Source organism: Podarcis melisellensis, assembly GCF_964234715.1.
Source record: "Podarcis melisellensis genome assembly, chromosome: 7".
In the NCBI taxonomy this organism is placed as follows: Eukaryota; Metazoa; Chordata; class Lepidosauria; order Squamata; family Lacertidae; genus Podarcis; species Podarcis melisellensis.
Window position 1 is genome coordinate 2,238,594 of NC_138539.1, and position 27,031 is coordinate 2,265,624.

The window sequence follows — 27,031 nt, forward strand, 5'->3', positions numbered from 1 at the left end:
CAAAGTCACTATTTAAGAATCGGTGCTTGAGCTTGTTTCACCCCTCTCCCTCCCTGTCCTCGTTCCCTTATGTGTCTTTTTAAAAAAATAATAATATGTAAGTCTGTGGGCAGGGATTGCCTTGTTTTAACGACTGTACACTCTGGAAGCCCTTTCGGCTAAAGAGCAAGGTATATAGAAGCTATAAATAAATAAATAAGCACTACAATTGCTGATTTGGACTATTGGTTCTAGTTCTCATCTTTCCTGTGTCTTGCAGTTTGACTACCTGGTGGGGGAAAACGGTGTTGACTTGAGTGGATTTAATGGACATTGAACAAAAAATGTATTGATTTCCTTTTTTTGAGGAGGTGTTCATGCCTGTTTTTAGCAAGACTCAAAAGTGCTCAGTGTAGTAGTACATACCATCTAAATCAGTTTACTATGTCCTGTATGGGATCTGTATGGAGCGGCTGCATTCTTCCCTTAGTTTAGATGAAGGATAGAAGGTGGTGGACTCTTCTTCCCTGAAGGTTTTTAAACGGGAGGTTGGATGGCCATCTGTAAGGGTTTATTCAGCTGCAATTCCTGCACTGCAGGGGGTGGGACTCGTTGACCCTTGGGGGGTCCTTCCCAACACTACAATGGTTGTATGAAGAGCTGTAGGAATCTCAATAATCAAGAATGCAAATAAAAACCTTTCCCCCCATTCATTTAAGGATATAACCCTAAAAACACATGCATCTATATTATTATTATATTTATTTAAACCCCGCTTTCCCCCCTGACAAGGACTCAAAGCAGCTTAAGAATAAAATAAGAGCATAGTAGGAAAAAAACCTTATTTAAAAACAAGCTTTAATACATGTACTGTATTCATACATGATGCACATATACACACACACACTATATATGTGTGTGTGTGTAAAATAAGAGCATCTAAGCTTATTAAAACCTTATTAAAAAAGCAATTAAACATTGATACATGTATTCATACATGATGCACATATATACACACACTAAATTATATATATATAATTTTATTTGTATGCCGCCTTTCCATATTTGAAACAATGGTCAAGGCGGCTTACAACATGACAATGATAATTTACATAATTACCAACATAACAAAAGTCACAATAAATAACAATAAATAAATAAATAAAACACATCAAAAGGTACACAGCCAAATGGAAAACAATTTCCACATGTCATAAAATCTAAAAAGGCATTAATCTCAATAACAATTGAAAATGACATAGATAAAAAACAGATTTTAAAAAGGAGCCCTCTCTGTCGAGCATATATTATATTACATTAGTATATAATTAGTATATATAGTATATTACATTTGAAACAGAGATATATTTGTAATAAAAGCACCGCCAGCGCGTGGTCACAAGTGCAGCATCATAGCAGAATCACCAGCCATATTAACTCCTGGCTGCAGATCCTACTTCCGCCCGGCCAGGAAGTCCCGCCCTCGGACATCCGGACGGCCCGTCTCTCCCGCCGAACTCCATGGTCAGTCAGCCCAGGCCGCTTCCTGTTCCTGCCAGGCAGAGGAGCCTCCAGGTGGGTCGGGAATCGGAGGGCGGTAGAGCTGGGACCCCCAAAGGTCCTCTAGTCCAGCCCCCTGCAATGCAGGGGTCTCAGCTAAAGCCTCCATGGCAGGGGGACACCCAAGCTCTGCCCAAAAGCCCCCAAGGAAGGAGAGTCCACCGCCTAAATAGAAAATATAACATGTTTTCATGCCACTGCCAAGCAGCTCTTCCTGGGCCGGAAGCTCCTCCCTTGTGACTTGAAGTCTTGGGTTCGAGTCCTGCCCTCCAGAGCAGGAGAAAACAAGCTTGCTCCATCTGCCATGTCACAGTCCTTGAGATATTTGAAAGTGGCTCTCGTATCCCCAGATGGGCAGGGTATAAATAATAAAATTATTATTATTATTATTATTATTATTGACACATTCCAGCCAAGCTATTCTGCCCTCTTAATGGCAGTCTTTTTTCAGGAACCATCCTTGAATAATAATAATAATAATAATTTATTATTTATACCCTGCCCATCTGGCTGGGTTTCCTCAGCCATGCTGGGCAGCTTCCAACAAAATATTAAAATATAACTGTCTGTTAAACATTAAAAGCTTCCCTAAACTCTTCTAATGCAGAAAGATTGGAAATTTCCAAATCTAATATAAGCAACGGTGTGAACTTTTTTTCACCAGTAGCTGTTTTTTATTAGATTTTGTGTTTGTGTGTTTGTATTTTATTTTTTTTGTAATTGTGGGGTTGTTGTTTTTTAAAAAAATGTAACGTTTTATTTTTTTAGTTTATGATTTTCAATTTTATACCTTTCAATAATCTTACAGTCATTTTAACATTTCGAAACTTACTTCCCCCTCTTTCTACGGTTCTTTAATTAAATCCCCCCCCTGCATATTCCAAATTAACTTAATTTACTCCTTTGTTCATCTACTTTAAATACATAACCTTCTAAAACTGCAGAGTTTGTAACGTGTTTTAAATTGTCTGCAACCCCCCCACCCCCGGGACCTTGCATGAAGAGTGGGTTGGGAATCGTAATTATTGCTGTTATTATTTTAATTTAACAGTCGGTCAGATGTCCACTCTCCCGCTTTTCGCTGTGCTGTTGACACCCATGGAAGCCAAAGGTCCTTCCGATATCTTGGGCCTAAACCGTTTTTGCTCTTTGCTCTATTCGCTCAACTCCATTGAATGATAAAAATGGGACCTTTTTTTTGCCAGGAGCATGGATGGCATTGCGCCATCACAAAGTCACCTGAGTTTGGAGCAAGTTGAGCCAGGGTTTCCCCTACGGAGCATGGCTGCTGGCACAGAGAACCCCGAGAAGAAGATGCTTCTTCCCTTCGCTGTGTGGCTTGGAAACCCGGTAAGATTACAACAGAGTGGAAGGTCATGCGCCTCTTCATTATCCCTTTCCCAGTAGGGATCTATGCTTCCAGGTGCCATAAGAAAGCTGCAGAGATAGCGCAGGATAGTGCGCACCCTGGAAATGATCTCTTTCAGCTTCTGCCTTCTGGAAGAAGATACAGGGTTATAAAGGCTAGAACTAGCCGCCTGAGAAACAGTTTCTACCCAAATGCGATTTTGGTTTTCAACACAGTGTAAGGTAGTCTCTGGGGGAGTATATTGTATTTAATTATGGGGTATCAGAGTTTTTAGGGACGCGGGTGGCGCTGTGGGTTAAACCACAGAGCCTAGGACTTGCCAATCAGAAGGTCGGCTGTTCGAATCCCCGTGACGGGGTGAGCTCCCGTTGCTCGGTCCCTGCTCCTGCCAACCTAGCAGTTTGAAAGCACATCAAAGTACAAGTAGATAAATAGGTACCGCTCTGGCAGGTAGGCAAACGGCGTTTCCGTGCGCTGCTCTGCTTCGCCAGAAGCGGCTTAGTCATTCTGGCCACATGACCCGGAAGCTGTACGCCGGCTCCCTCGGCCAGTAAAGCGAGATGAGCGCCACAACCCCAGAGTCGGTCATGACTGGACCTAAAGGTCAGGGGTCCCTTTACCTTTACCTTTTTAAGGTAATCTCTATGGGAGTATATTGTATTTAATTATGGGGTATCAGAGTTTTTAAGGGACTAAACCAGGTTGGGATAGCTGGGATAGCAGGCTTGTTGGTTTTTGAATGTCTGATGTAGATTTTTCAATTTTGTTGTTCTGTATGGGATAATGACAATAAAGATTATCGTATCGTATCATATTGGATGAGGAACCTGCTGCCCTCCAAAGACTGTTGGACTCCAAAACCCATCATCCCAGTCAGTGGTCATGGATGATAGGTTATACCGGGGTCAGCATGGGCCAGATCACTCCTGTGGCGATCCTCCGTGGGCTGGACCAGCACAGCGCAATGCTGGAAATCGCGTCTGCATGTCCGCGGCGCCGGAAATCGCTTCTGCACATGCCCAGATGCTGGAAATCGCACCTGCGCAGAAGAAATTTCAGTGTCTGGGCATGCGCAGAAGCAGTTTCCAGTGCTGTGGACATGTGCAGATGCGTTTTTCAGCATCTGGGCATGCGCAGAAGTAATTTCCAGAGCCGTGGAAGAGAGTCCCTGGGCCGCACTGTGCCGGTTTAGCGTAGCTCATGGGGACTCGCCGAGCAGGTGGCTCGGTTCAGGGTCGGCTGATGGGCCGGTTAAGCGACTTTCTTGGGCCACTTCTGGCCCATGGGCCTTAGGTTGCCAACCTCTGGGTTATGCAGTCCAGCAGACACATGGAGAGTTTGTCATCAGGACCAGATTGAGGTTTGATGAAGCCCTGTGCTATTGAAGGTAATGGGGCCCTTTCTATGTCCTGCTGTACTTTGTCAACAACAAATTGTCACTTTTTTGTGTTGAATATATGCTATATGGTAATTTGTGGACCTGATAGGTATCTAAAGCCATTTGCACATAACAAATTATGTATTTCATCAAAGTAATTGTTGAACTGAAATACAACTAAGAAGTATACTAATAGTGAAATACAATTTAGAAGAAGTATATTAATAGTGAAATAATTATTAAACTCTAACTTAATATGATTTTTTAAATTCATAACAAACTTAATAATGCAAACAAAAGTTCCTTTAGAAACACACTTTCCAAAGACTCATGATGTAGTCTCTAGAAACTTGCTATGACATGAAATAATAAAAAGAAATAAACTTAAGGTTACACCTGTATGACTTCCCTCCACCTCAATTCGACTTACTTTATATATTAACAACAACAACAACAATCTTTATTACGGTCCAGAGACCAACAAAACATTACAAATCAATACAGAGTTCATACAGCCTGTTGTTGTTTAGTCGTTTAGTCGTGTCCGACTCTTCGTGACCCCTCCAGGTTAATCAAGCACTTTGTCTGGAATATAGGGCTCATTTGTTCTTTCAACCACCGATAAAAACTTTGCCACTGCCAAAGTTCTACCTTTTGTCCGGTCTTCCAGTAGGAACCTGACATAGTGAGCCTCTGACTTTCCCGGGAAAGGCACCAGCAAGGGTAGTATCAGTTCAGCCCTGGCCTGCTCATACTTCGCACAATGTTTATATATTAGAATCTTATTATCATTGCGTCCCTTACATATTATTCATTCCAATCCAAAGCTGATTTTTTCAATTGTATCTTAAAATCAACTTTACATACTTAGTCTATGCATATCAACATATTATCCCTGGAACAGTGTTTTTTCATATAGTCCTCAAAACACTACCATTCCAACCTGAGTTTCTGATTTGTCTGGTGTCTTATGGCTGCCTTTAATTTAGCCAGGTTTATGAATTCACATATGTTGTTTATCCACTCTTCTTTTGTGGCGATACTGTCTCCTTTCCAAATTCTAGTAAATACTACCAGTAATCTGGCTGCTGCTGTGGCATATAAAAATAACTTTTTTTTAATCTTGTGGGATGTCCTTTCCTAAAATCCCTAGCAGATACGCTTCTGGCTTCTTTTCAATGGATAATTTAAACATCTTTTTTAACTCATCGTGGACACATCCCCAGATTTTTTTTTTTAGTTTTCTCACAGTTCCAGATCTGAGTGTTTTTATCTTACCAGAGGCTCTTGGGTTGCTATCTTGAAGCTAATTGGTGACATTAAATTGTCTGATAGTTTTAATATTGAGAGAAGAGATAGACAAGGAAAGGTTTTTTGAATTCCTGATCTGCTATCAAGTTTGTCTGCTTTTCTGAAGGAGTCTTGCCGCTGAATTTCACACATAAAATGTTTTGTTTCCCCCCAGTGTGAGCGAGTTTCTTGCCCGTATGATCCTAACCACCAAATGCCCAAATCTTCCCTGGAGAAGCATATGGTGTCCTGTAGGCTGAGAAAACTGGATTATTCCAAAGAGGAGGAGGTAATACTCTTTGCTAGTCTCCTTTTTGTGGGGATTCTTCATATTCTGGAACGGGAGAGAAACGCCTTAGTTTTTCTCAAAAACAATAGTCGTTTCCTATTTTTCAAACTTCGGAAGTTGGCACCCAGGGTGTGTTTTTCAGAATAGGATGAAAGAAAACCAAGTTTTTAAAAACTCGCATGAGACGATGAATAAAATTCAAGCTCAGTTTGGAACTAAATCTGAATGTTATACAAACTCTGCCTTTATTTTGGTCTCGTTTCTTGAGGAACCTGCTTTCTTCAAACATTGAATTGAAGGATGAAGAAAAACGCATGGGGGGGGGGAAATGTGCAACTTAGGCTCAGCATAATAAATGGCATAGTTTAAGTAATGTGTTAGTATTTATTAATGTACAGCGGTACCTCTGGTTGTGAACGGGATCAGTTCCAGAGGCCCGTTTGCAACATGAAAAGAGCGCAACCCGCAGTGGCACGTCTGTGCATGCGCAGGTTGCGATACGCCACTTATGCGCATGCGCTTGGTGTCATTTTGCGCTTCTGCACATGCGTGAGCGGCGAAACCCGGAAGTAACCCTTTCCGGTACTTCCCGGTCGTAACCTGGAAGAACGTAACATGAAGCAAAAGTAACATGAGGTATGACTGTATTAATGTTTCCACTAGAGCCAAGAACTTTCAAATCAGCACAAGCATTAGGATTTAGGAGGTGTTTTTGGTGTTAACACCAAGATTGTCCATAAAGCCCTAAACAGCCTTGACCCAGTATACCTGAAGGAGCGTCTCCACCCCCATCGTTCTGCCCGGACACTGAAGTCCAGCTCTGAGGGCCTTCTGGTGGTTCCCTCCCTGCAAGAAGCAAAGTTACAGGAAACCAGGCAGAGGGCCTTCTCGGTGGTGGCTCCTGCCCTGTGGAACGCCCTCCCATCAGATGTCAAGGAAATAAACCACCATCTGACTTTTAGAAGACATCTGAAGGCAGCCCTGCACAGGGTAGTTTTTAATATTTAATGCTGTATTGTTTTTAACACTCGATTGGGAGCCGCCCAGAGTGGCTGGGGAAACTCAGCCAGATGGGCGGGGTATAAATGATAAATTATTATTATTATTATTATTATTATTATTATTAAGAAGCCTATCTGAGTGACCTTACGCCGCATGTTTTAAATCCACCCTGCTTCTAAGTGACTTCGTTGACTCCTATAAAGAGGTGTACAAATGAGGAAGACTGGATTAGCCACATTGGAGAGAGTGTTGAGTTCTGTTCCACTTCTGTAGCCGAGAGTGGAACAGATTATCCACTGGTAACAATCACTGATTACTGAATGGCTTCATCTTTTATTTGCCTTTTGTCTTGCAGGCTGAAATGTACGATTCTGCTTTTTTCTTAGAGAAAGCAAAGATCCCTCGCGTGCAGATGGGTGAGTGCAAATGTGGCAGTGAATATAAAGTAAAATATTGCACAGCCCACATGGTTCTTATTGTATGTTAGCAGAATAATCAAGCTCTGGGCCAGTGTGTCAGTGCAGCTGTGGACTGAATGAGGGCCAATAAATTTGAGTTTGAATCCTGGGGAAATTGAGGGTCTGTGAGTAGGTGGTCTCTGTGCTTGAAAGATAGGCCTATTTCCTTATTTTGAATAGGTTGCGCTCCCCCTGAAAGGGCAGGTACATAGCTTGGTGGTTCTCCTGGATACATCTGTGTCCTTAGAATCCCAAATGACCTCTGTGGGTAGGAGTCACATTTATAAAAACAGCTATTTTTATAAATAAGACAAATAGCTTATCTGAAATTTGGGTGCTATGTTGTTCACTGATTTCGTGATCATTTAGTCCAAGGAGCCAATAATAATAATAATAATAATAATAATAATAATAATAATAATAATAAAATTAATTTATACCCCGCCCATCCGGCTGGGTTTCCCCAGCCACTCTGGGCGGCTTCCAACAAAGATTAAAAATACATTAAAATGTATATTAAATATTAAAGACTATTAAAGATATCCATAGGGAAACAGGGCCACGTGTGTCTAGGAAATCTTTTTTTATATGTTGTATAATTAAAATTTCTGATCTCTGAATGTGAATGGCTTTTAAAACCATGTCAGGTGCTGCTTAATGTATATTGGGTATTGCAGATTGAATTGTCTGTCTTTAGACTTCCAAGTCTCCTAAATATGGTTTGCATTCTTATATGTCCTCCTTTATTTTGCTGCAGACAAGAATCTGCAATTTGACATCATTAAACAAGCCATTGCTAAAGAGAGTGGAAGTTATGGTTCAGGTAAGTAGAAGTGACAATCATTCTTGGTTCCTGTTGAGTCTTGTCTGCTTTGTATGCAGGAGAATGTTATTATACAGCGATTTCTGGCTTTTCCAGACTCTGAACCACCCAGCATTATTAGTTCTGCTAAATGTACATACAGTAGTACCTTGGTTCTCAAACGGCTTGGTTCCCAAACGTCAAAAACCCGGAGGTGTTCCGGTTTTCAAACGTTTTACAGAAGCCGAACATCCAGTGCGGCTGTCGGCTATTATTTCTGGGCGCCTGCACCAATCTGAAGCTGCGCCTTCGTTTTTAACATTTCGGAAGTCAAACGGACTTCCGGAATGGATTAAGTTTGCCGCTTTCATTTTCGGTCTTTATTGATCGCCGAAGAATTGATGCTTTTGAATTCTGGTGCTGGAAGAGACTCTTGAGAGTCCCATGGATTGCAAGAAGATCAAACCTCTCCATTCTGAAGGAAATCAGCCCTGAGTGCTCACTGGAAGGACAGATCCTGAAGCTGAGGCTCCAAGACTTTGGCCACCTCATGAGAAGAGAAGACTCTCTGGAAAAGACCCTGATGTTGGGAAAGATGGAGGGCACAAGGAGAAGGGGACGACAGAGGACGAGATGGTTGGATAGTGTCTTCGAAGCTACAAACATGAGTCTGACCAAACTGCGGGAGGCAGTGGAAGACAGGAGGGCCTGGCGTGCTCTGGTCCAGGGGGTCACGAAGAGTCGGACACGACTAAACGACTAAACAACAACAAAATTTTGCGTTTTTGTTTTTTGGAGCTTTTTGGGTTGATTTGTTTTTGTGACTGTGTGGAACCCAGTTCAGCTACAGATTGACTGGTTGTGTGACTGTGGAAATGGATAAAAGCCCCCCCATGCAAACAATGACTCTCATCAGAGCAAGTAAGTAAGAAAATTAATTTTAATTTTAATCATCTACAGTAATGTCTTATTTTATAGTACAGTACATTGATTCTTGTGTCACGAGTTCCGTGTGTTCTTCGCAGCCCTCCGCTTCAGGTCATGTGTCTGTTTTGAACGTTCCAGGTACCTATTCCTTCCTGCCCGTCGAAGTCCCACAGAACCACAAGCGCTACGTCTGCGACTTGACCCAAGCCGACCGCCTGGCCATTTACGATTACGTCCTCGCTGAAACGAAGAAGCAGAGGTCGAGATCCCAGCTGGCTGAAAACGACAGCGATCTCTTTGTAGACCTGGCAGCAAAAGTCAACCAAGGTCAGGGGGAAACCGTTACAGCTGTATTCTGCGTGACATTTGAAAGTCACAAAACGTGGGGTCGGATTTGGTACGCTTTTGCTCAGGCGGGTCCCCCTGCTTGAATTAGATCTCTCCACCTACAGTCGAGTCGTTTACCTTATCTTGGTCTTTTTGAAGTTGTATTTTCTTCCATTTCCCCCAGTGATATTTGTAGGAATAACGGAGACGCCAGGAGGTTGGATGCAGGTGAGCTGTGCGTGAGCAAGCTGGCAAGCATTCTCCAAGCAAGCTGCCGGCTAGCTCTGCCGCGGCTCCTTTTATTAGCAGAAGTCAAAAATTGGAACAGTAGTGAAACCACTCTGAACATGACGTATTTCCATCTAAGCACATTTCCAGCATTAGCAAATACACGTGTTAATATAAAAAATTAGAGACCCCTTGAAAGTACCAAATAGGCCTAGGATTAAATTAGGATTTAAATAAATAAATGGGATTTAGAACAGTAAGAAAAGTGAATAAGTTAGATCATAATTGGAAATATTTTTGTTTAATAATGATATTGGAAAGCTGTTACAACCAGATACAAGGAAGTTCAGAAGGGAGGGACTAGAGGAAGACAATTCATATGTACATAAGGTTGGATTTTTAAAGAATTAAGTTTGTTTTTATTGTCTATTTGTTATGGTGGTGGGCAGGTTGGATTCCGTATTGTATTGTTGTCTTTTTTTATGTACTTTTTATCTTTGTTTTTGTTTGTTGTTTTGTTATGTGAGATTTGTTATAATTGTGGAAAATCTAATAAAAAAACCCCCAGCAAATACACAGGTCAGCAGGTGTTTACCTGAAATGTTCCCCCCAATACTTGATTATGTCTGCGTCCCCCGTCATGCTCCAGCATCTAACAAACAAACTGTGAGAGGACAAAAGGTCAGGGGGAAACCCCTGTTTTCTAGCCAATAAGGGAAAACATCAGGGAAAGCCGGTGCAACACTCCTTGACATACTGTTGCATGACTGGTGCGAGGTTTGCCTTCGCAAAGCGGAGCGTTACCTCCACAGATATTGTACACCATCTGTGAATTAAAGCTGATGTTTCTAATGCAATAAAATAACCTCTTCCTCTTTTGTCTTCAGATGACGGTCAGAAAGGTCCAAAATCCCACCTTGAAATTCTCGCAGAGATGCGGGATTATAAAAGGCGACGTCAGTCCTACAGAGCGAAGAATGTTCACATTACCAAGAAATCCTACACAGAGGTGAGTTCCGGGGAGCTGGGGAGACGGTGGGTATCCTTGCAGGAATCAAAACACTTCTCAGTTGGCACAAAACATCCAAGTTACAGGGAACCAGGCAGAGGGCTTTCTCAGTGGTGGCACCCGCCCTGTGGAATGCCCTCCCACCAGATGTCAAAGAGAACAACCACTACCAGACTTTTAGAAGACATCTGAAGGCAGCCCTGTCTAGGGAAGCTTTTAATGTTTAATAGGTTATTGTATTTTAATATTTAGTTGGAAGCCGGCCAGAGTGGCTGGGGAAGCTCAGCCAGATGGGCGGGGTATAACAAATAAATTATTATTTATTAAAGTCAAGTGGTTTATGATTTCAAGTATACCCAATGTTTTAGGCTGAGCTGCCTTACAAATGTGCATTTTAAGGAAGCGTCCGATCACTTTACTGTTTGGCAAGCTCTCCTGCCCAGCTGAGATTTCACCGTTGGCCTGATTTCCACTCCTGTCTGTGATCCCTGCCCAGGTGATCAGGGATGTGATTGGCGTTCACATGGAGGAGCTTGCCGCTCACTGGCAGGAGGAGAACAGGAACGCAGAATCTTGTGAAGACGAAAACTCCTCTAAGTCTGCAGGGAGGTAAGAACCGTCGCTACAAAACACTCGCGGGGACACTTGTACCTTGTGAACTGATGCAAATGGTCTTAGGATTGCAGCTTTGCCAGGTCAACTCTGGAATACAGGAATTGTATGAGCTGGAAGGGAGTCAAATTACACGGAAGGAGATTCAAATGAACCTGAAAAAGAACTTTCTGACACTAAGAGCTGTTTGACCCCCTCAGTGTCAGGAGCTCAGCCTACACTCGAGTAGGACTCTGGCAGAGAAACATTCCCGACTGGCATGTTCACTCCCTCCTGGTCGATCGTTTGGGAGCTTCAAAAGCTTTCTTCAGCCCGAACATCACAGCGACCGATGCCCACAGACACTGGCACACTTAGGGACCCGCAGAGTTTGCGCAGCTGCGTAACAGACCTCGGCAACTCAGCATTTTGGCTAATCTACTTTATTTACATATAAACACACATGGAGCACTGCAACATGGCTCCCTCTCTCTCTAGCGTCAGACAGCAAAGAGAAAAAGAAGAAAGGACAATAGTCCCACTTCACAGAAGACAGTAACACAAACATCCTGTCTCCGTCACTTCCCACTCTGTGGAGTCAAAACATATACCGTCATGTGATAGACAAAAATCTCATGACTGCAATCACGGAGCAGGAATTCTAACACTCAGAAGGTGGAACACTTTCCCTCAGAGCTTTTTAAACAGAGGTTGGGTTAGGGTTAGGGTCCCTCAGGAATACTTTAGCTGTAATTCCTGCATTGCTGGGGGTTGTGCAAGATCAGGGGTTGGCAAGGTTTTTTTGGCTTGGGCCGGTTCACGGTCCCGCAGATGCCACATGGGCCAGTGTGTGCGTGTGCATACGCAAATGTTATTTCCGGCGCGGAGGAGGCGTGTGCAGCTTCCCATTGGCTGTAGGAACTTCCTGCAGCCAATGGGAAGCTGGCCAGTATCGCAAAAGGCGGTTTAGTGCCGGTTTAGTGCGGCGCACGGGAGCCAACCCACCCAGTGGGTGGCGGGGGTCCAGGGGCCGGTTAAACGACCCCCCTGGGCCGCTTGTGGCCCATGGGCCTTAGGTTGCTGACCCCTGCGCAAGGTGATTCTCAGTGTCCCAACTCTACAGTTCTGTGAATCTATCTCTAGGAGTTCAGGGACCTTTAGGAGTCTTCCAGAAACCAGCTGTGCTGCCCTATGCCTTATGAGGAACGGCTAAGGGAGCTGGGCATGTTTAGCCTGGAGAAGAGGAGGTTAAGGGGTGATATGATAGCCATGTTCAAATATATAAAAGGATGTCACATAGAGGAGGGAGAAAGGTTGTTTTCTGCTGCTCCAGAGAAGCGGACACGGAGCAATGGATCCAAACTACAAGAAAGAAGATTCCACCTAAACATTAGGAAGAACTTCCTGACAGTAAGAACTGTTTGACAGTGGAATTTGCTGCCAAGGAGTGTGGTGGAGTCTCCTTCTTTGGAGGTCTTGAAGCAGAGGCTTGACAACCATATGTCAGGAGTGCTCTGATGGTGTTTCCTGCTTGGCAGGGGGTTGGACTCGATGACCCTTGTGGTCTCTTCCAACTCTATGATTCTATGCCCCTTCTTTGTGCACTAATGCCCAACCATTTCATAAAGCCCTTAGCTGATTTCTCCCCCATTTCTCCTTAAATGCTAAATTCTCTAGGGCTGCCTTGCACAATCTTATTTACAACTTTCCTCTCTTCCACAGCGAGTGGCAAACACAAGATTGTGCAGCAAAAATGTTCTCCTCCTCTTCCCCCTAAATCCCCCATTGTGATGTGCGGAAAAATACCATGCTGGCGATAATGGTTTGGGGCTCATATGTTGTGTTAGGAAAAAATCTCTCTCCAGTTGTAAGGAGGTGTTTTGCAATTTTTCAGAGGAAGACAAGGCTGCAGTATTTTGCAAACGTGATTGTTAACCAAGTCAGCATCTTTTCCAGATTATTAATTACTGACTTGCTGACCATACAAAAACAGACACAGCAGTTTATTTCCCCTAAATTAAATGATCTGTACTCTAATAAAGCAATTATGCACCCACGCTCTTTATTAGAAAAGAAGAGCGAAGGTCTACCTCGGCTGAGTCAAGACAGTCTAGTGGAAGTTCAAAGGATGCTGATTCTTCTCGCCATAAGAGGAATTCCAGCCGAAGTCCGGGCAAACGGAAAAGGAGTCGGGGAAGAGAGAGGGGCAAGGAGTCCCGAAGGAAAAAAGCGAGGCAAGTACTTCCCTTGGTCTCTTGTCTTCCAGTGATTGGCACCGTGTTAATCAAACATCATATCAAGGTTCAGCTGAACGTGCCACAGAGTGGCTTGCAAATACATACAAACTGCAGAGGACCTTAAGGTCCATGAATAACCATAGTTCAGAGGTCCCGGGCCCTAAGGAAGTCAGACTATCCTCCACCAGGGCATTCTCAGTGATGGCTCCGACCTGGTGGAATGCTCTGTCCCAGGAGACCAGGGCCATGCAGGATTTAACCTCCTTCCGTCGGGCCTGTAAGACAGAGCTATTCCGCCTGGCCTTTAATTTGAATTCAGCCTGATCTTTTATTTCCCTTCTCTTCCCTCCCCTTTTATGAAGATCACCAGCTCTGAGACCCCACAGCTAATTCTCCCCTGGCCTCCTCGCTGGCCCAAGCAGGACCAATTCAGCCAGCTAGCCCTGGGGATTATCTAATTGATTTCTGAACTTTGAATTGTATTGTTATTCATGTTTTTATACTGCATTTTATGCTGCTTTTATAATTAAGTGTTTTAAATTTGTTGTCAGCCGCCCTGAGCCCGGTTTTTGAACCGGGAAGGGCGGGGTATAAATAAAAAATTATTATTATTATTATTACCTCATGTGAGGGTTTGGTTCCTGGGATCCACACATAAATGCAAAAACTCATGAAGCCAAGAACCCTGGATCTGGCCCCCCAATCTTTGCAAGGTAGAGATCTGCTTACCCGATTTTGGGAAAGGTGCGAGGGCTTTGGAAGGCTGTTAGAGCTCTTGCACCGTCTTCCCTAAGCTGGGTAAGTTTGCAATTGCAGGGGGAAATAAATAAATGGAGAGTGGATTTTCTCCAGTCTTCCTTCCTTCATTCATTCCACCCACACAAAGCTGAGATTGCATATGTCAAATAAGCATAAAATGCGAGTTACCTGTCACACCGTCTATTGCTTAAGCACTGCTTAAATCCACAGTTCAGACCTAACCCAACAGTTTCGCCCCACAGCTGGTGTTTCCTTCGTTCAGATACTCTTTATTTTACCCCTCCTAGACTTGTCTGTAACATCTGCACAGCTCTTCAAGGGCTAAGGCACATGTTATGCACTTTATTGCACTATCCTAAATACGTGTAAGGGACGTGGGTGGCGCTGTGGGTTAAACCACAGAGCCTAGGACTTGCCGATCAGAAGGTCGGCGGTTCGAATCCCCGTGATGGGGTGAGCTCCCGTTGCTCGGTCTCTGCTCCTGCCAACCTAGCAGTTTGAAAGCACGTCAAAGTGCAAGTAGATAAATAGGTACCGCTCTGGTGGGAAGGTAAATGGCGTTTCCGTGTGCTGATCTGGTTCGCCAGAAGCGGCTTAGTCATGCTGGCCACATGACCCGGAAGCTGTACGTCGGCTCCCTCGGCCAATAAAGCGAGATGAGCACCGCAACCCCAGAGTCGGCCACGACTGGACCTAATGGTCAGGGGTCCCTTTACCTTTCAAATACATGTACCTATCTCGTGTGTGTGTCTCAAAATTTTGTACACCATGCTCCAGCCATAAGTTGTTGTTGTTAATGTATTTATTACCTGACTTTCATCCCAAGGTTCCAGGGCAGGTTGCAACAAGAAAAACAACATTAAAAAAAATTCAAAATGAGTTTGCCCTATAAGAGAAAAATACCATATTCTCTCTCTCTAAGGTTCAAACAGCAATTTGTGTAGGAATTGGGAGTGATTTTCTATATGGCATAGGTGTCAAAGAGTTTAAAACTTACCTCCATGCAGCCGAAAGCAAGTTCCAATTTCTGCAATTGGGTTAAAATGGATTTTCTATGTGATATCTAGCTTGGCTTAAGAATAGCCAAAAATGGAAGACCCATACCTAAAATATCTTACTAACAGAATATTTACAGTTTTTGGGTGAAGTTTGTGTGATGCAAGAGTAACAAGGAATGGAAGTGAAGGCAGTGCTGTGTATCTGAGCTTCATCTCAATGGGGATGAGGATAGAAAGGTTGAGCCACAGTCTTCATGGAAAATTTGGGCAGATTTTTGAGGGATTTGGGTTGCTTTGTATCGGGAATGCTGAAGACTTACATAATGATGTTTTTTGTTTTCTTTCAGACATGAAGGCAAGCATCGCAGTCACAAAAGGAAAAAATGAAACCCGTGTAGTAAAAGTCTGTCGGCAATGCCAATTATAGAAGTCAAGCTGTGCCAGTTTCATCCCCATAGCTCTGCAGCAGACAACTAGGCTGTGCTCTGTCCCCTGTTTCATCCATTAATAAATGCTATCCAAAAATTCCCTACTTCAGTTTAGCTTCCTTTACTGAGGAGTAATGGGAGCGAGATGCAAAGGTCACTGTTTGGTCAGACAGAATGGTTTTTATTTTATTTTTATTTCTTTTATTAAAGATTTTCTTGATTTACAAAAGTGTGTGCAATGTCTCTCTTTCTCTCGTATTCCCCCCCCATGTAACACTTTTACAATTCAGTTTCATTTGTTGAGACATTAGGAAGAAAAGGGGGGAAGAGGTGGAGGGGGGAACGATGAGTGGGGTTGGGTGGCAATGTTTCTATTTTACTTAATATATGTGGGGTTTTGTGTCAGCGTTGATTGTGCAGTTTCTCTGCTGTTCGCTGGTGTTCCTTTGGTGGTGAGAGAGGTTGGGGTTGGCCTGGGGTGTAGCTGTTCGTTTGTGGTTGGCTGTGGTGGTCTTTGTTTTTGTGTGTGAGTGGGGTGGGTGGGTGTTTTGGATCAGGTTAGCCATATTGATTTGCACCTCTACTTTAATTCCTGCTTGTATAATTGGGCATTTATTTATTCTGTAAAATAATAAGAGTATATATTTTTATTTTTAAAAAAAAATCAAATGTACAAATCAGGTTTCAAACAAAAGAAAATATTGTAAATGGTTTTACAAAGTGAGTTGTTCCAAAAAGAAAAGTGGATCATCTTTCTGTAAACCTGTTGTTGTACTGTAATAAATGACAATCTGCCCTTATTCCCTTATGGGGGACACAAGAGCCCCCACAGAGTCCTTTGTAGGTTCTCCATTGGTTGGAGGAAAAAACAGAGGCCAACCAGATAATATTGAGAAGCAAAGCAGCTAGTAAGCCTGATCTTTATTGAACTGTTGCAACAGGGTGCCCCCTCCACACACAGGAAAGGAGGAGGACCCAGAACCCAGGTGTGCCCGCCCTTATATAGACATTTTAAATTGCCCGCCTTGGAGTCCAAGACCACCCCCAGAAACATCATACATACATCACAGAAGGGGTGCAGCTCAAGATCACCCCCCAGACACATCATATATCACAGAAAGGGCGGGCTAAGGCAGAAATCTGAGTGGTTGTTTACCTCCTGTCTGGCAGGTTACCTGTTAATGCTGACTTGATTGGATACCCTGGGGAGCCTGGCCATTCTTTTGTAGTGGTAAAATACTTATTTCCTGGGCCAGGTCACAGGCTCACACCTTAATCATATCTTAAATGTGTCCTTAAGACAGGATTTGTGACGAAAGATACAATGGGGAGACTTTTCCAGTTTGACCTTGCAGAGAAAGGATTTGGTCAGTTTAGGAATCAAAACGGTTCCAGGTTGGCCTTCCTGTGTTGATCTATGTATGTGCAGTTATGAACATTGCCATATATCTAACACCATAAAATTCCTATCACAGTGTTTGCTTGGTACATTAATGAACCTTTATTATATACATAAGACCTTAATTTATTTCAGTACATAGCACTGTTCATTGCTTATACACTATTATTGTTGTTGTTATTTATTAAATTTGGATGGTGCTGTCAACTGCAGGTCTTAGGGCGGTTTACAGGATAAAATCACAACATAAAAACATGAAATAGACAATAAAATAAATATAATAATAGGCAATAAAAACAAAAACAACCCAATATGATTATATCATCTAGCCTACACTGTACAGATGAGTGGCGGCTGTTGAAATTCAGACTCAAGAAGTGCATTAAATTTTATGAAATAAAATGAATGAATGAATCTTGGCTATGTACAGTACAGCTGTTTCCAGGGAGATCTGGTGCCCGCTTCCGCCCTGTGGGCAAGAGGGGAGGAAATGGCTTCAAAAGCAGCCCGGAAGTCCCGCCTCCGGCTTGGGAAACGGCCCGTCTGCCCCTTGAACTCGGTGGTAAGCAGCCCGCCCCGCTTCCTGCGCCTGCGCCACTCGCCTCCTGGGCTGGAGAAACGTGCTTGGAGGGCAGCTGCGTCCAGGTGAGCAGGAGGGGGGCTTTTTCTCTCTTTTTTGCAAAAAATAAAAATGGGGATTTAATCCCAGATGATGGGGCAAAGTTGCTGGAGGGGGCAGCCTCGGGCATTGCAGATCTGGTGCATTGCAAATAATAATAATAATTAATAATAATTTACTTGTATCCCGCCCTCCCCAGCCAAGACCAGATCTTTTTCTCTCTTTTTTGCCAAAAATAAAAATGGGGATTTAATCCCAGATGATGGGGCAAAATTGCTGGAGGGGGCAGAGCTGGGAGGGGGGCAGCTTCGGGCATTGCAGATCTGGTGCATTGCAAATAATAATAATAATTAATAATAATTTACTTATACCCCGCCCTCCCCAGCCAAGACCAGATCTTTTTCTTTTTTGCCAAAAATAAAAATGGGGATTTAATCCCAGATGATGGAGCAAAGTATAATAACCATGGATTAAAATGCAATTTAAAGGTGTGTGAAAGAAAGTAATAGAAGTGGAAAGAAATTGCAATTGAGTAGATTGGAAGTCTAGCACAAAGGTGGGGTGAGGGGTGGTGTATAGTGATGGGAAAAGGAATGATCTGTGGGATTGAGTGCAGGTATGTTTGAACATTTTTAAGGATTGTATGAAATGTATGCTTGTATATTCGCAATATGTGTGTATTAATGCTGAATTATTTTAATAACAAAAACTTCACAATCAAAACAACAACAACTTAAAACCAGATTAAAATACAACATTCAAATGCAGCTTCATTTCAGTAGAAACTCAAATCAAAAACTTTTGTGGATGAAAACGTCAAATCTTCACCAAGGCCAACTATCCAGATGGGTCCTACGTGGGCCAGAAAAAAGCCAGGTCACTTGCAAGGTCACACACCCCACCAGTTAGGATAAAGTTTAAAATGTGGCTGCGAAGGTACCCCTTTAAAAGAAAAATATATGATGGTTGTTGTTTTTTTTGCTAAGGTAGACTGCGCCCGAGGCAGGAAGCTCTCCTGCCTGTGGAAGGCAAGATGGGCTCCTCCACTGCAAGCAGCACAGTGGATGCAAAACAGATCATGGCCTCGTCTTTCAAATGCAACAAAAGATGACCAGGCTCTTCCTGGAACTGTTAAAAGAAAAGGCGATGGCCTAAAATGCCCCTTTTCCCCATCAACATGCCCCCACCTCCCAGTGACTCAACAATAAGTTTCTTTTTTAAAAATATATATAAATTTTTATTAGTTTTTTTAACATACCGTTTTCAACAGTAATTAAACATACTTTTACATCCTATACAATTCTTTTGACTTCCACCAATCCTGTCTGAAAATTCTCCCATCTAATCTCTCAGTATACATTTCTTACTTTCCCTATTACATCTCATACCTGATATCTCTGTTCTTTTTCTACTTTGTAATGTTGCATATATTTCTCCTTGCAAAACTTCTTGTAGTGACTCAACAAGAAGGTTCAGTGGCTTGAAACTCCCTCCAAAATAGTCCCAAAGCTAAGTTAATTTCTTAACCCTCCCTGCCCCAATAAAGCAGAATAAAGACGTCTTCTCTACACCCCAAGGCCTTTTCTCATAGATTTAGGACAAACTTTTTCCTGCCTAGCACTTTAAAAAAAACCTCAGTAGCTATCAGGAAGACAAGGTTTTTTTTTGGTGTGTTTTAATATTTTGTTGGAATCGCCCAGAATGACTGGGGAAACCCAGTCAGATGGGTGGCTAATAATAATTATAATAATAATGGTTTTCCAGCTCTGCTTTTATTGTATTTTTTGGCCACAAAAACTGCTTCTCCCCGGCTCAGTTTTCCCCAAGGGAGTTGCTTGCAGATCCTATCACTTGCTAATGTTGCAAGTGGAGATCAGGGCCAAATTCTGGTCCGGTTTGTGCAAGGAGATTAATGGGCCGGTGGCAACTTTTTTGCAATAGCTATTCTAGTTTCACCTCCACCCTGGAGGTAGGAGGTTCAATCATCTCCCACTGGGTGTCTTTCACAAGCCTTGGGGCCAAAGGTGTTGTAAGCAAAATCTGGCCTTTTTCCTTTATGAGGTACCCAAGAGCCCCTGGTCCTTACGTACCAGGTTCCAATGTTGGCTGGGCAAACAAGAATGAATGAATATTTATGTCCGCCATCAGCCATAGCAATAAAACAACAGTGCAATATACAAAGGATAGAAATAAAAGTCAATTGTATAAAATACATTTTGGGGTTTGGAATCAACAGTGGTGGATCTTCTTCTGATTGCCCCAGCTAAGAACCTTGCAACTGTAATAAATGAAAATCTGCCCTTATTCCCTTATGGGGGACACAAGAGCCCTTATAGAGTCCTTTGCAGGTTCTCCATCGGTCGGAGAAAATAGCAGAGGCCAGCCAGAGAATACGGAGAAGCAAAGCAGCTAGTAAGTCTGATCTTTATTGATCTGTTGCAACAGGGTGCTTCCCTCACACGCAGGAGAGGAGAAGGAACCCAGAGCAATAGCGCACAAGGCCTTATATAGACATTTTAAATGCCCTGCCCTGGAGCTCCAGACCACCCCTCCATATATCATACATACATCACAGAAGGGGTGTAACCTAAGACTACCCCCCAGATACATCATACCTACATCTCAGAAAAGGCGGTCTACAGCAGAAATCTGAGTGCTTTGTTTACCTCCTATCTGCCAGGTTACCTGTTTAATGGTCACTTGATTGGATACCCTGGGGAGCCTGGCCAGTCTTTTGTAATGATAAATACTTAGTTCCTGAGCCAGGTCACAGCCTCACCCTATTCATACACAGACACTTAAGATTTGTGAATGAAAAGACAATGGGGAGGCTTTTCCGTTTTCCTTTGACCTTGCAGAGAAAACATTTGCTCAGTTTGAGAATTGCTGTAAGCAAAAATCTGCCCTTTTCCCTTATGGGGTGTGCAAGAGCCCGGATAGAGTCCTTATATAGGTTCTCTATTGGTAGGAGAAAATAGCAGAGGCCAACTAGAGAATATTGAGAAGCAAAGCAGCTAGTAAGCCTGATCTTTATTGATCTGTTGCAACAGGGTGCTCCCCTCACATGCAGGAAAGGAGGAATCCAGAACAATGGCGCGCAAGGCCTTATAAAGACTGTTGAAATTGCCACCCTGTAGATCAAGACCAAATGGGACACGTGTGGGGCTGTAGGTTAAACCACAGAGCCTAGGGCTTGCCGATCAGAAGGTCAGCGGTTCGAATCCCCGCGACGGGGTGAGCTCCCGTTGCTCGGTCCCTGCTCCTGCCAACCTAGCAGTTCGAAAGCACAAAAGTGCAAGTAGATCAATAGGTACTGCTCCGGCGGGAAGGTAAACTGCGTTTCCGTGCGCTGCTCTGGTTCGCCAGAAGCGGCTTAGTCCTGCTGGCCACATGACCCGGAAGCTATATGCCGGCTCCCTCGGCCAATAAAGCGAGATGAGCGTCGCAACCCCAGAGTCGGCCACGACTGGACCTAATGGTCAGGGGTCTCTTTAGATGAAGACCACCCCCAGAAACATCACGCATACATCACAGAAAGGGTGTAACCTAAGACCCCCCACCAGATACATCATACCTACATCACAGAAAAGGCTGTCTAAAACAAAAATTTGAATGTTGTTTTTCCTGTTTGCCAGGTTATCTGCTTGCCTTTCCTGATAGTCTGTCACTCATTAAAATCCTGATTACTCAATTCCTGAGACAATGGGAGGGCCCCTTGACCCCCAGTCCCTCCATGCAGGGAAAACATTTGGTCAGTTTGGGAATCAAAAATGGTTTCAGGTCAGTCTTCCTGTGCTGATCTACGTAGATGTTTGGCTGGTAGACTTATGAACATTGAACATGTATCTAAGACGTGGGTGGCGCTGTGGGTTAAACCACAGAGCCTAGGACTTGCCGATCGGAAGGCCAGCGGTTTGAATCCCCGTGACGGAGAGAGCTCCCGCTGCTCGGTCCCTGCTCCTGCCCACCTAGCAGTTCGAAAGCACGTCAAAGTGCAAGTAGATAAATAGTACTGCTCCGGCGGGAAGGTAAACGCCGTTTCCGTGCGCTGCTCTGGTTCGGCAGAAGCAGCTTAGTCCTGCTGGCCACATGACCCGGAAGCTGTACGCCGGCTCCCTCGGTCAAGAAAGCGAGATGAGCGCCGCAACCCCAGAGTCGGCCACGACTGGACCTAATGGTCAGGGGTCCCTTTACCTTTACATATGCCTGCTCAAGTAGGAAATAGTTTCTTTACCTTTAATATATCTAAGACCTTAAAATGCCTATCACAAGGCCAGGAGTGGGTGTGTGGGGAGGGTGGGTCAGAGATCATGAGTCTGGCTCCAGAATGCAAACAGGCCACGATCACGTGCTCGGCTGCAGCCGACTGCTCTCCACGCCTGCAGACAGTGCTGGCCTTGTGCAATGCACCCGTCTCCTGCCAATTGTGGGATGATCTGATCTCTGCCTATCTCGCACGCCTCTTGTTTGCTTCCAATCTTGCTTCCTCCTGCAGGCGGAAAACCGGGACACAAGGACACGAGAGTGAAGGAGGCAATCTCTGTAGCGCCTGGATTTGGGGAGGACATCAGCATGGCCAGCAGCTACCCTAAACCGGAGGAGAAGACCTTGCAGACCCTTCGGGATGCTGCCAATCGCCTTCGGGTTCACTCCATCCGCGCCACCTGCGCATCAAACTCTGGGTAATGCACTGGGACCCTGTAATTTTTCTAATTGTGGCAGATTTGGGGAGGTATCGAGGGCAGAATAAGAAGGGTCTGCTAGATCAAACTAGAGACCAGCAGTTCGAACCCCTGGGGTGCAAGGAAGAGGACTTTCCATCACTTCCCTCCCAGACATTTCCCCTCAGTTCCTATGGGTCTCCTCTGGAGGAGGGAAGGGGGAGCCATCTGTGAGCTACCTAGCCTGTAAGAGAGGACCTCTCCCCACTCGTAGCTGGAATTGCATATTTGGGCAGCTTTAAACAATTTGGGGCAATTAAAATGTTAAAGGTTAAATCTTGTGGAGGGAGGAGTGTTAAGGTATATAGAATTGTACATATGGTTGATTTGAATATTGATTATGTATACCCAATGTATCAGCCACCTGGGGGTTCTCACTGTTTGTTTTCACTGTTTGCGTTTTGGTTGTTGGTTAATTTTTTAAAAATAATAATAATAAAAAAAAACTTGCAACCTGGGGCTTGGCATACCCTATGCTTAAGACGCAGGCAAGTCCTTACTTCGCCACGGACTGACTTGGGCAGGTTTCCCTGATCATGGCTGCCACCAGCCTTGGACCAGCGTGGCTTCTCCCTCCTCCTTCCTGGCGCTGCCTTTTTTCTCATCGTTTGCCTCCTGCCCTCTCGCTCCAGCCACCCCACGTCCTGCTGCAGTGCGGCCGAGATCATGTCTGCGCTCTTCTTCCACACCATGCGCTACAAGCCGGACCAGCCAGGCCACCGCAGCAACGACCGCTTCGTGCTCTCCAAGGTGAGGAGTCTCTGATGCCGGCCTCTATTTTGGCCACTGGGCGCTCCTCCAGATGTCTTGGACTACAATTCCCGTGAGAGAGGGAAAATTAATAATAATAATAATAATAAAAATAAAATATTTTTATTCATATATCCCACCCTCCCCAGCTAAAGCCGGGCTCAGAGCGGCTAACAACAATAAAAGTAACACAGTTTACATAAAATCACAATCAATTGATTGAAATGCATTCTGAAATCAATTCATTCTAAAATCAATTCAAAAGCGAATTAATGGCAAGCATTAGGTTAATGTGGATTACCAAAGGAGGGGTGTCAGACTGTGCCTTGGCCAAAGGCCTGGTGGAACAGCTCTGTCTTGCAGGCCCTGCGGGAAGTCTCTTCTGACAGAGCGTTCCACCAGATCGCGACCACAGCCGAAAAAGCCCTGGCTCTGGTTGAGGCCAGCCTAGCCTCCCTGTGGCCCAGGACCTCCAAGATGTTTTTGTTTGAAGACTGTAAGGTTCTCCATGGGGCATACCAGGAGAGGCGGTCCTGTAGGTACGAGGGTCCTAGGTCATAAAGGGCTTTAAAGGTCAAAACCAGCACCTTGAACCTGATCCTGTACTCCACCGGGAGCCAGTGCAGCTTGTATAGTACTGGATGAATATGATCTCGTAGCGAAGACGCCATAAGGAGTCTTGCTGCGGCATTCTGCACCCGCTGGAGTTTCTGGGTCAGTCTCAAGGGAAGCCCCACGTAGAGTGAGTTACAATAATCCAGTCTGGAGGTGACTGTCGCGTGGATCACAGTGGCTAGGTCAGGGCGAGAGAGGTAAGGAGCCAACTGCTTAGCTTGGAGGAGATGAAAAAACGCCGCCTTTCTTATAGCTGCAATCTGCGCCTCCATGGAAAGGGAGGTGTCAAAGATTACACCCAAACTCTTAACAGACGGTGCTGGCACTAATTGCGCCCCCGCAAGAGATGAGAGTTGCCCCCCCACCAATCCCATATTGTCCCGTCCCAGCCAAAGGACCTCTGTCTTCAAAAAAGAGATATGAGCAATGGTCATGCTGTGTTGGACGAGGCTGATGGGGTTTATAGTCCAAGACATCTTGAGGGGCGCCCAGCGGGCAAAAGCTGACCCTGGCACCGTCCTGGGAAGAGAATGAGCTAGCTGCAAGCAGGTCCCCTCTTTCACCACCCCAAAGCCCAAGCGGTCCCTGGGTTCACCTGCGATTCCTTGCCCTTTGAACATCTTGACCACCATGCCTCTGGCCTTCCCCTTCTGCTGCCTCGCTTGCCACAGCGCCTCCCCATTGTTTGTTCATTTATTTTCATTTATTAAATTTGTTCGCAGCCCTTCATTTGTAGATCTCGGGGTAGTTAAAATGCAATACAGTGGTACCTCTGGTTGCGAACGGGATCTGTTCCGGAGGCCCGTTTGCAACCTGAAAGGAACGCAACCCACAGCGGCGCTTCTGCGCATGTACGCATCGCTTTTCGCCGCTTCTGCGCATGCGCGTGATGTCATTTCGCGCTTCTGCGCGAGTGGCGAAACCCGGAAGCAACCCTTTCTGGTACTTCCGGGTCACCGCGGGACATAACCTGAAAGACCGTAACATGAAGCGGACGTAAGATGAGGTATGACTGTACGAAAAAACCCACAACGCATTATGAAGGTTGCAAGGAGGAGGAGGTTCCTTCCTCTGGGCAAAGGGTGACCCCTGCTTTTTCTGTGCTGCTTCAACCCCTGAGCAGGGCCACGCTGCTCCTGTGCTCTACGCTGCCTGGGCTGAGGCCGGCTACCTCAACGAGTCCGATCTGCTGAAACTGAGGAAGATCGACTGCGACCTGGAAGGCCACCCAACCCCGGTAAGCGCTTTCCTTCGTACGGCTCTGGCTCTCGGTAGTCCGTGCTGCATAATGGGCCCAGCGCAAGAAATTAGCCGGGTGCCAGGCATGTTTTGCAACTGGTGCACATCCAACTGTGGAGATCGCTGGACGCCAAGTCGGCGACTGACGTCTCCCTCTGGCTTCCTGGAGCCAGGTGAACAGAAGAGCTTAGTTATTGAAGAATCCTTTTCCTCCAAGGACTCCATGGTTCATTCCCCTCCTTGGTCAATCCCCACAACAACCCTGTGAAGTAGGTGACGAGGTTAACGCCTCTTTGCTTCAGAACAGGGGTCAGCGAACGAAATCCCGGGCACTGGATGCGGCTCCCCAGGCTCGTAAATCCGGCCCATGGAGCCTGCTGCTCACTTGGTCAGTCCCCACGCACTACGGATGGAAGGTAAAGGGGTCCCTTTACCTTTAAAGCTCTCAGACACAGCTTCTGCTATCCTAGGTAAAGGGTGAAGGGACCCCTGACCATTAGGTCCAGTCGTGGCCGACTCTGGGGTTGCGGCGTTCACCTCGCTTTACTGGCCGAGGGAGCCGGCGTACAGCTTCCAGGTCATGTGGCCGGCATGACTAAGCCACTTCTGGCGAACCAGAGCAGCACACGGAAACACCATTTACCTTCCCGCCAGAGCGGTACCTATTGATCTACTTGCACTTTTGACGTGCTTTCGAACTGCTAGGTTGGCAGGAGCAGGGACCAAGCAATGGGAGCTCACCCCGTCACGGGGATTTGAACTGCCGACCTTCTGATGGGCAAGTCCTAGGCTCTGTGGTTTAACCCACAGCGCCACCCACATCCCTCGAAGCTTTAATATGCAGCAGCAAAAACAACAAAACAGCCAGGAGAAAGCGGCAACATGTTCCTTCTCCTTCGCAGCCAAAACAGAAAATAAAAGTAAGTTCCCCTTTGTGCGTGCAGCTCATCCCGGAGACAGGACGCCATGTCCCTTGAGCTATTAACCCTGTGAGTTCTGGGACTCCTCACATTTATATATTTCAAAATATAGTCCGACCCCCCACAAGGTTTGATGAAAAAGTTTGCTGACCCCTGCTTTGGAATCTGTTGGGTATGTGTTGCTGGTGGAGTGGCCAGCAAAGCGCCTTGCCCCCTGATCCAGAACAGTTGGGGAACAAAAGGATCAGGACCTTGCGGGGCTAATTGGTTTGCGATGTTATCCTCACCCCACGTTCATCTCACTTTTTTCCTCCCGCGTTTACAGAGGCTGCCTTTTGTGGACGTGGCCACTGGCTCACTGGGACAAGGCCTGGGAGCTGCCTGTGGCATGGCCTACACTGGGAAATACTTTGACAAGGCCAGGTGAGGAACTTACTGGGGAAACTGGGAAGGGAACTTACTGGGGAAGCGAGGAACTTACTGGGGAAACTGGGAAGATCCACCCGGCTGGAGCGCCGTGTGCCAGTTCCAAACGCTTTCTGTGGTTCGGCACAAGTAAACAGTTGGCGTAAATGATATAAACTGTGCCCCTATGGATACAGCTCCCATCAGTCAGATACAGTGGTACCTTGGTTTTCAAACTTATTCCGTTCTGGAAGTCCGTTCCAAAACCAAAGCGTTTGAAAACCAAGGTGCACTTTTCCATAGAAAGTAATGCAAAACAGATTAGGGAAGTTTTTAATGTCTGACGCTGTATTGTTTTTAATACTCGGTTGGAAGCCGCCCAGAGTGGCTGGGGAAACCCAGCCAGATGGGTGGGGTATAAATAATAAATTATTATCATTATTACATTAATCCATTCCAGACTTTTAAAAACAAAGTTATTTGAAGCCTGCCAAAGAGCTCAAGTGTTTATAGTGATCTTTCAAACACGTTCTATATTTGTCCCTTTCTTTGTTGAAATTTTGACCCTGATTTCTGATTTTCCTGGTTAATCTTGCCACCTCTGCGCAGTCCGAGAATTCCATCTGCCAGGACCTCCTTTCCTCCTCGCCTCCTTAATAATAATAATAACGTTAATTTTGTTATTTATATCCCTGCTTCCTTGCCCCCTGACCTGCCTTCCTCTTCCCCCAG

General features: G+C 45.0%; 3 protein-coding genes across 4 annotated transcripts in view; all 3 read left to right on the forward strand.

The window, feature by feature from the left end:
* GORAB (golgin, RAB6 interacting) overlaps positions 1-27,031 on the forward strand; it is a 187,776-nt gene that overhangs the window by 13,148 nt on the left and 147,597 nt on the right. The window lies entirely within an intron of this gene.
* Positions 1,425-15,860, forward strand: SNRNP48 (small nuclear ribonucleoprotein U11/U12 subunit 48). Its single transcript, XM_081918957.1, has 10 exons — positions 1,425-1,554; positions 2,745-2,889; positions 5,752-5,865; positions 7,223-7,283; positions 8,083-8,148; positions 9,193-9,381; positions 10,497-10,618; positions 11,115-11,227; positions 13,279-13,443; positions 15,551-15,860. Exons 2-10 carry the CDS (start codon positions 2,749-2,751, stop codon positions 15,588-15,590), a joined length of 1,011 nt encoding a protein of 336 aa, XP_081775083.1. The 5' UTR covers positions 1,425-1,554; positions 2,745-2,748; the 3' UTR covers positions 15,591-15,860.
* The window catches only part of LOC309374035 (transketolase-like protein 2), a 40,237-nt gene continuing 30,771 nt past the window's right edge, over positions 17,566-27,031 (forward strand). The window contains exons 1-5 of one of the 2 annotated variants that reach the window (XM_081918817.1): positions 17,566-17,675; positions 22,145-22,331; positions 23,003-23,120; positions 24,859-24,972; positions 26,220-26,317. In XM_081918817.1, the coding sequence (XP_081774943.1) occupies positions 22,222-22,331; positions 23,003-23,120; positions 24,859-24,972; positions 26,220-26,317 (440 nt within the window). In that variant the 5' untranslated portion in view covers positions 17,566-17,675; positions 22,145-22,221. Of the gene's footprint in view, positions 17,676-21,309; positions 21,430-22,144; positions 22,332-23,002; positions 23,121-24,858; positions 24,973-26,219; positions 26,318-27,031 lie in introns of those variants that run through there. The other variant, XM_081918816.1, reaches the window with a different exon arrangement.

Coding starts and splice junctions, on each gene's coding strand:
- SNRNP48 (XM_081918957.1), top strand. CDS start 2,749: ATGGATGGCATTGCGCCATCACAAAGTCACCTGAGTTTGGAGCAAGTT. Junction 5,866..7,222: donor ATTATTCCAAAGAGGAGGAG/GTAATACTCTTT, acceptor TTTGTCTTGCAG/GCTGAAATGTACGATTCTGC. Junction 8,149..9,192: donor GAGTGGAAGTTATGGTTCAG/GTAAGTAGAAGT, acceptor TGAACGTTCCAG/GTACCTATTCCTTCCTGCCC.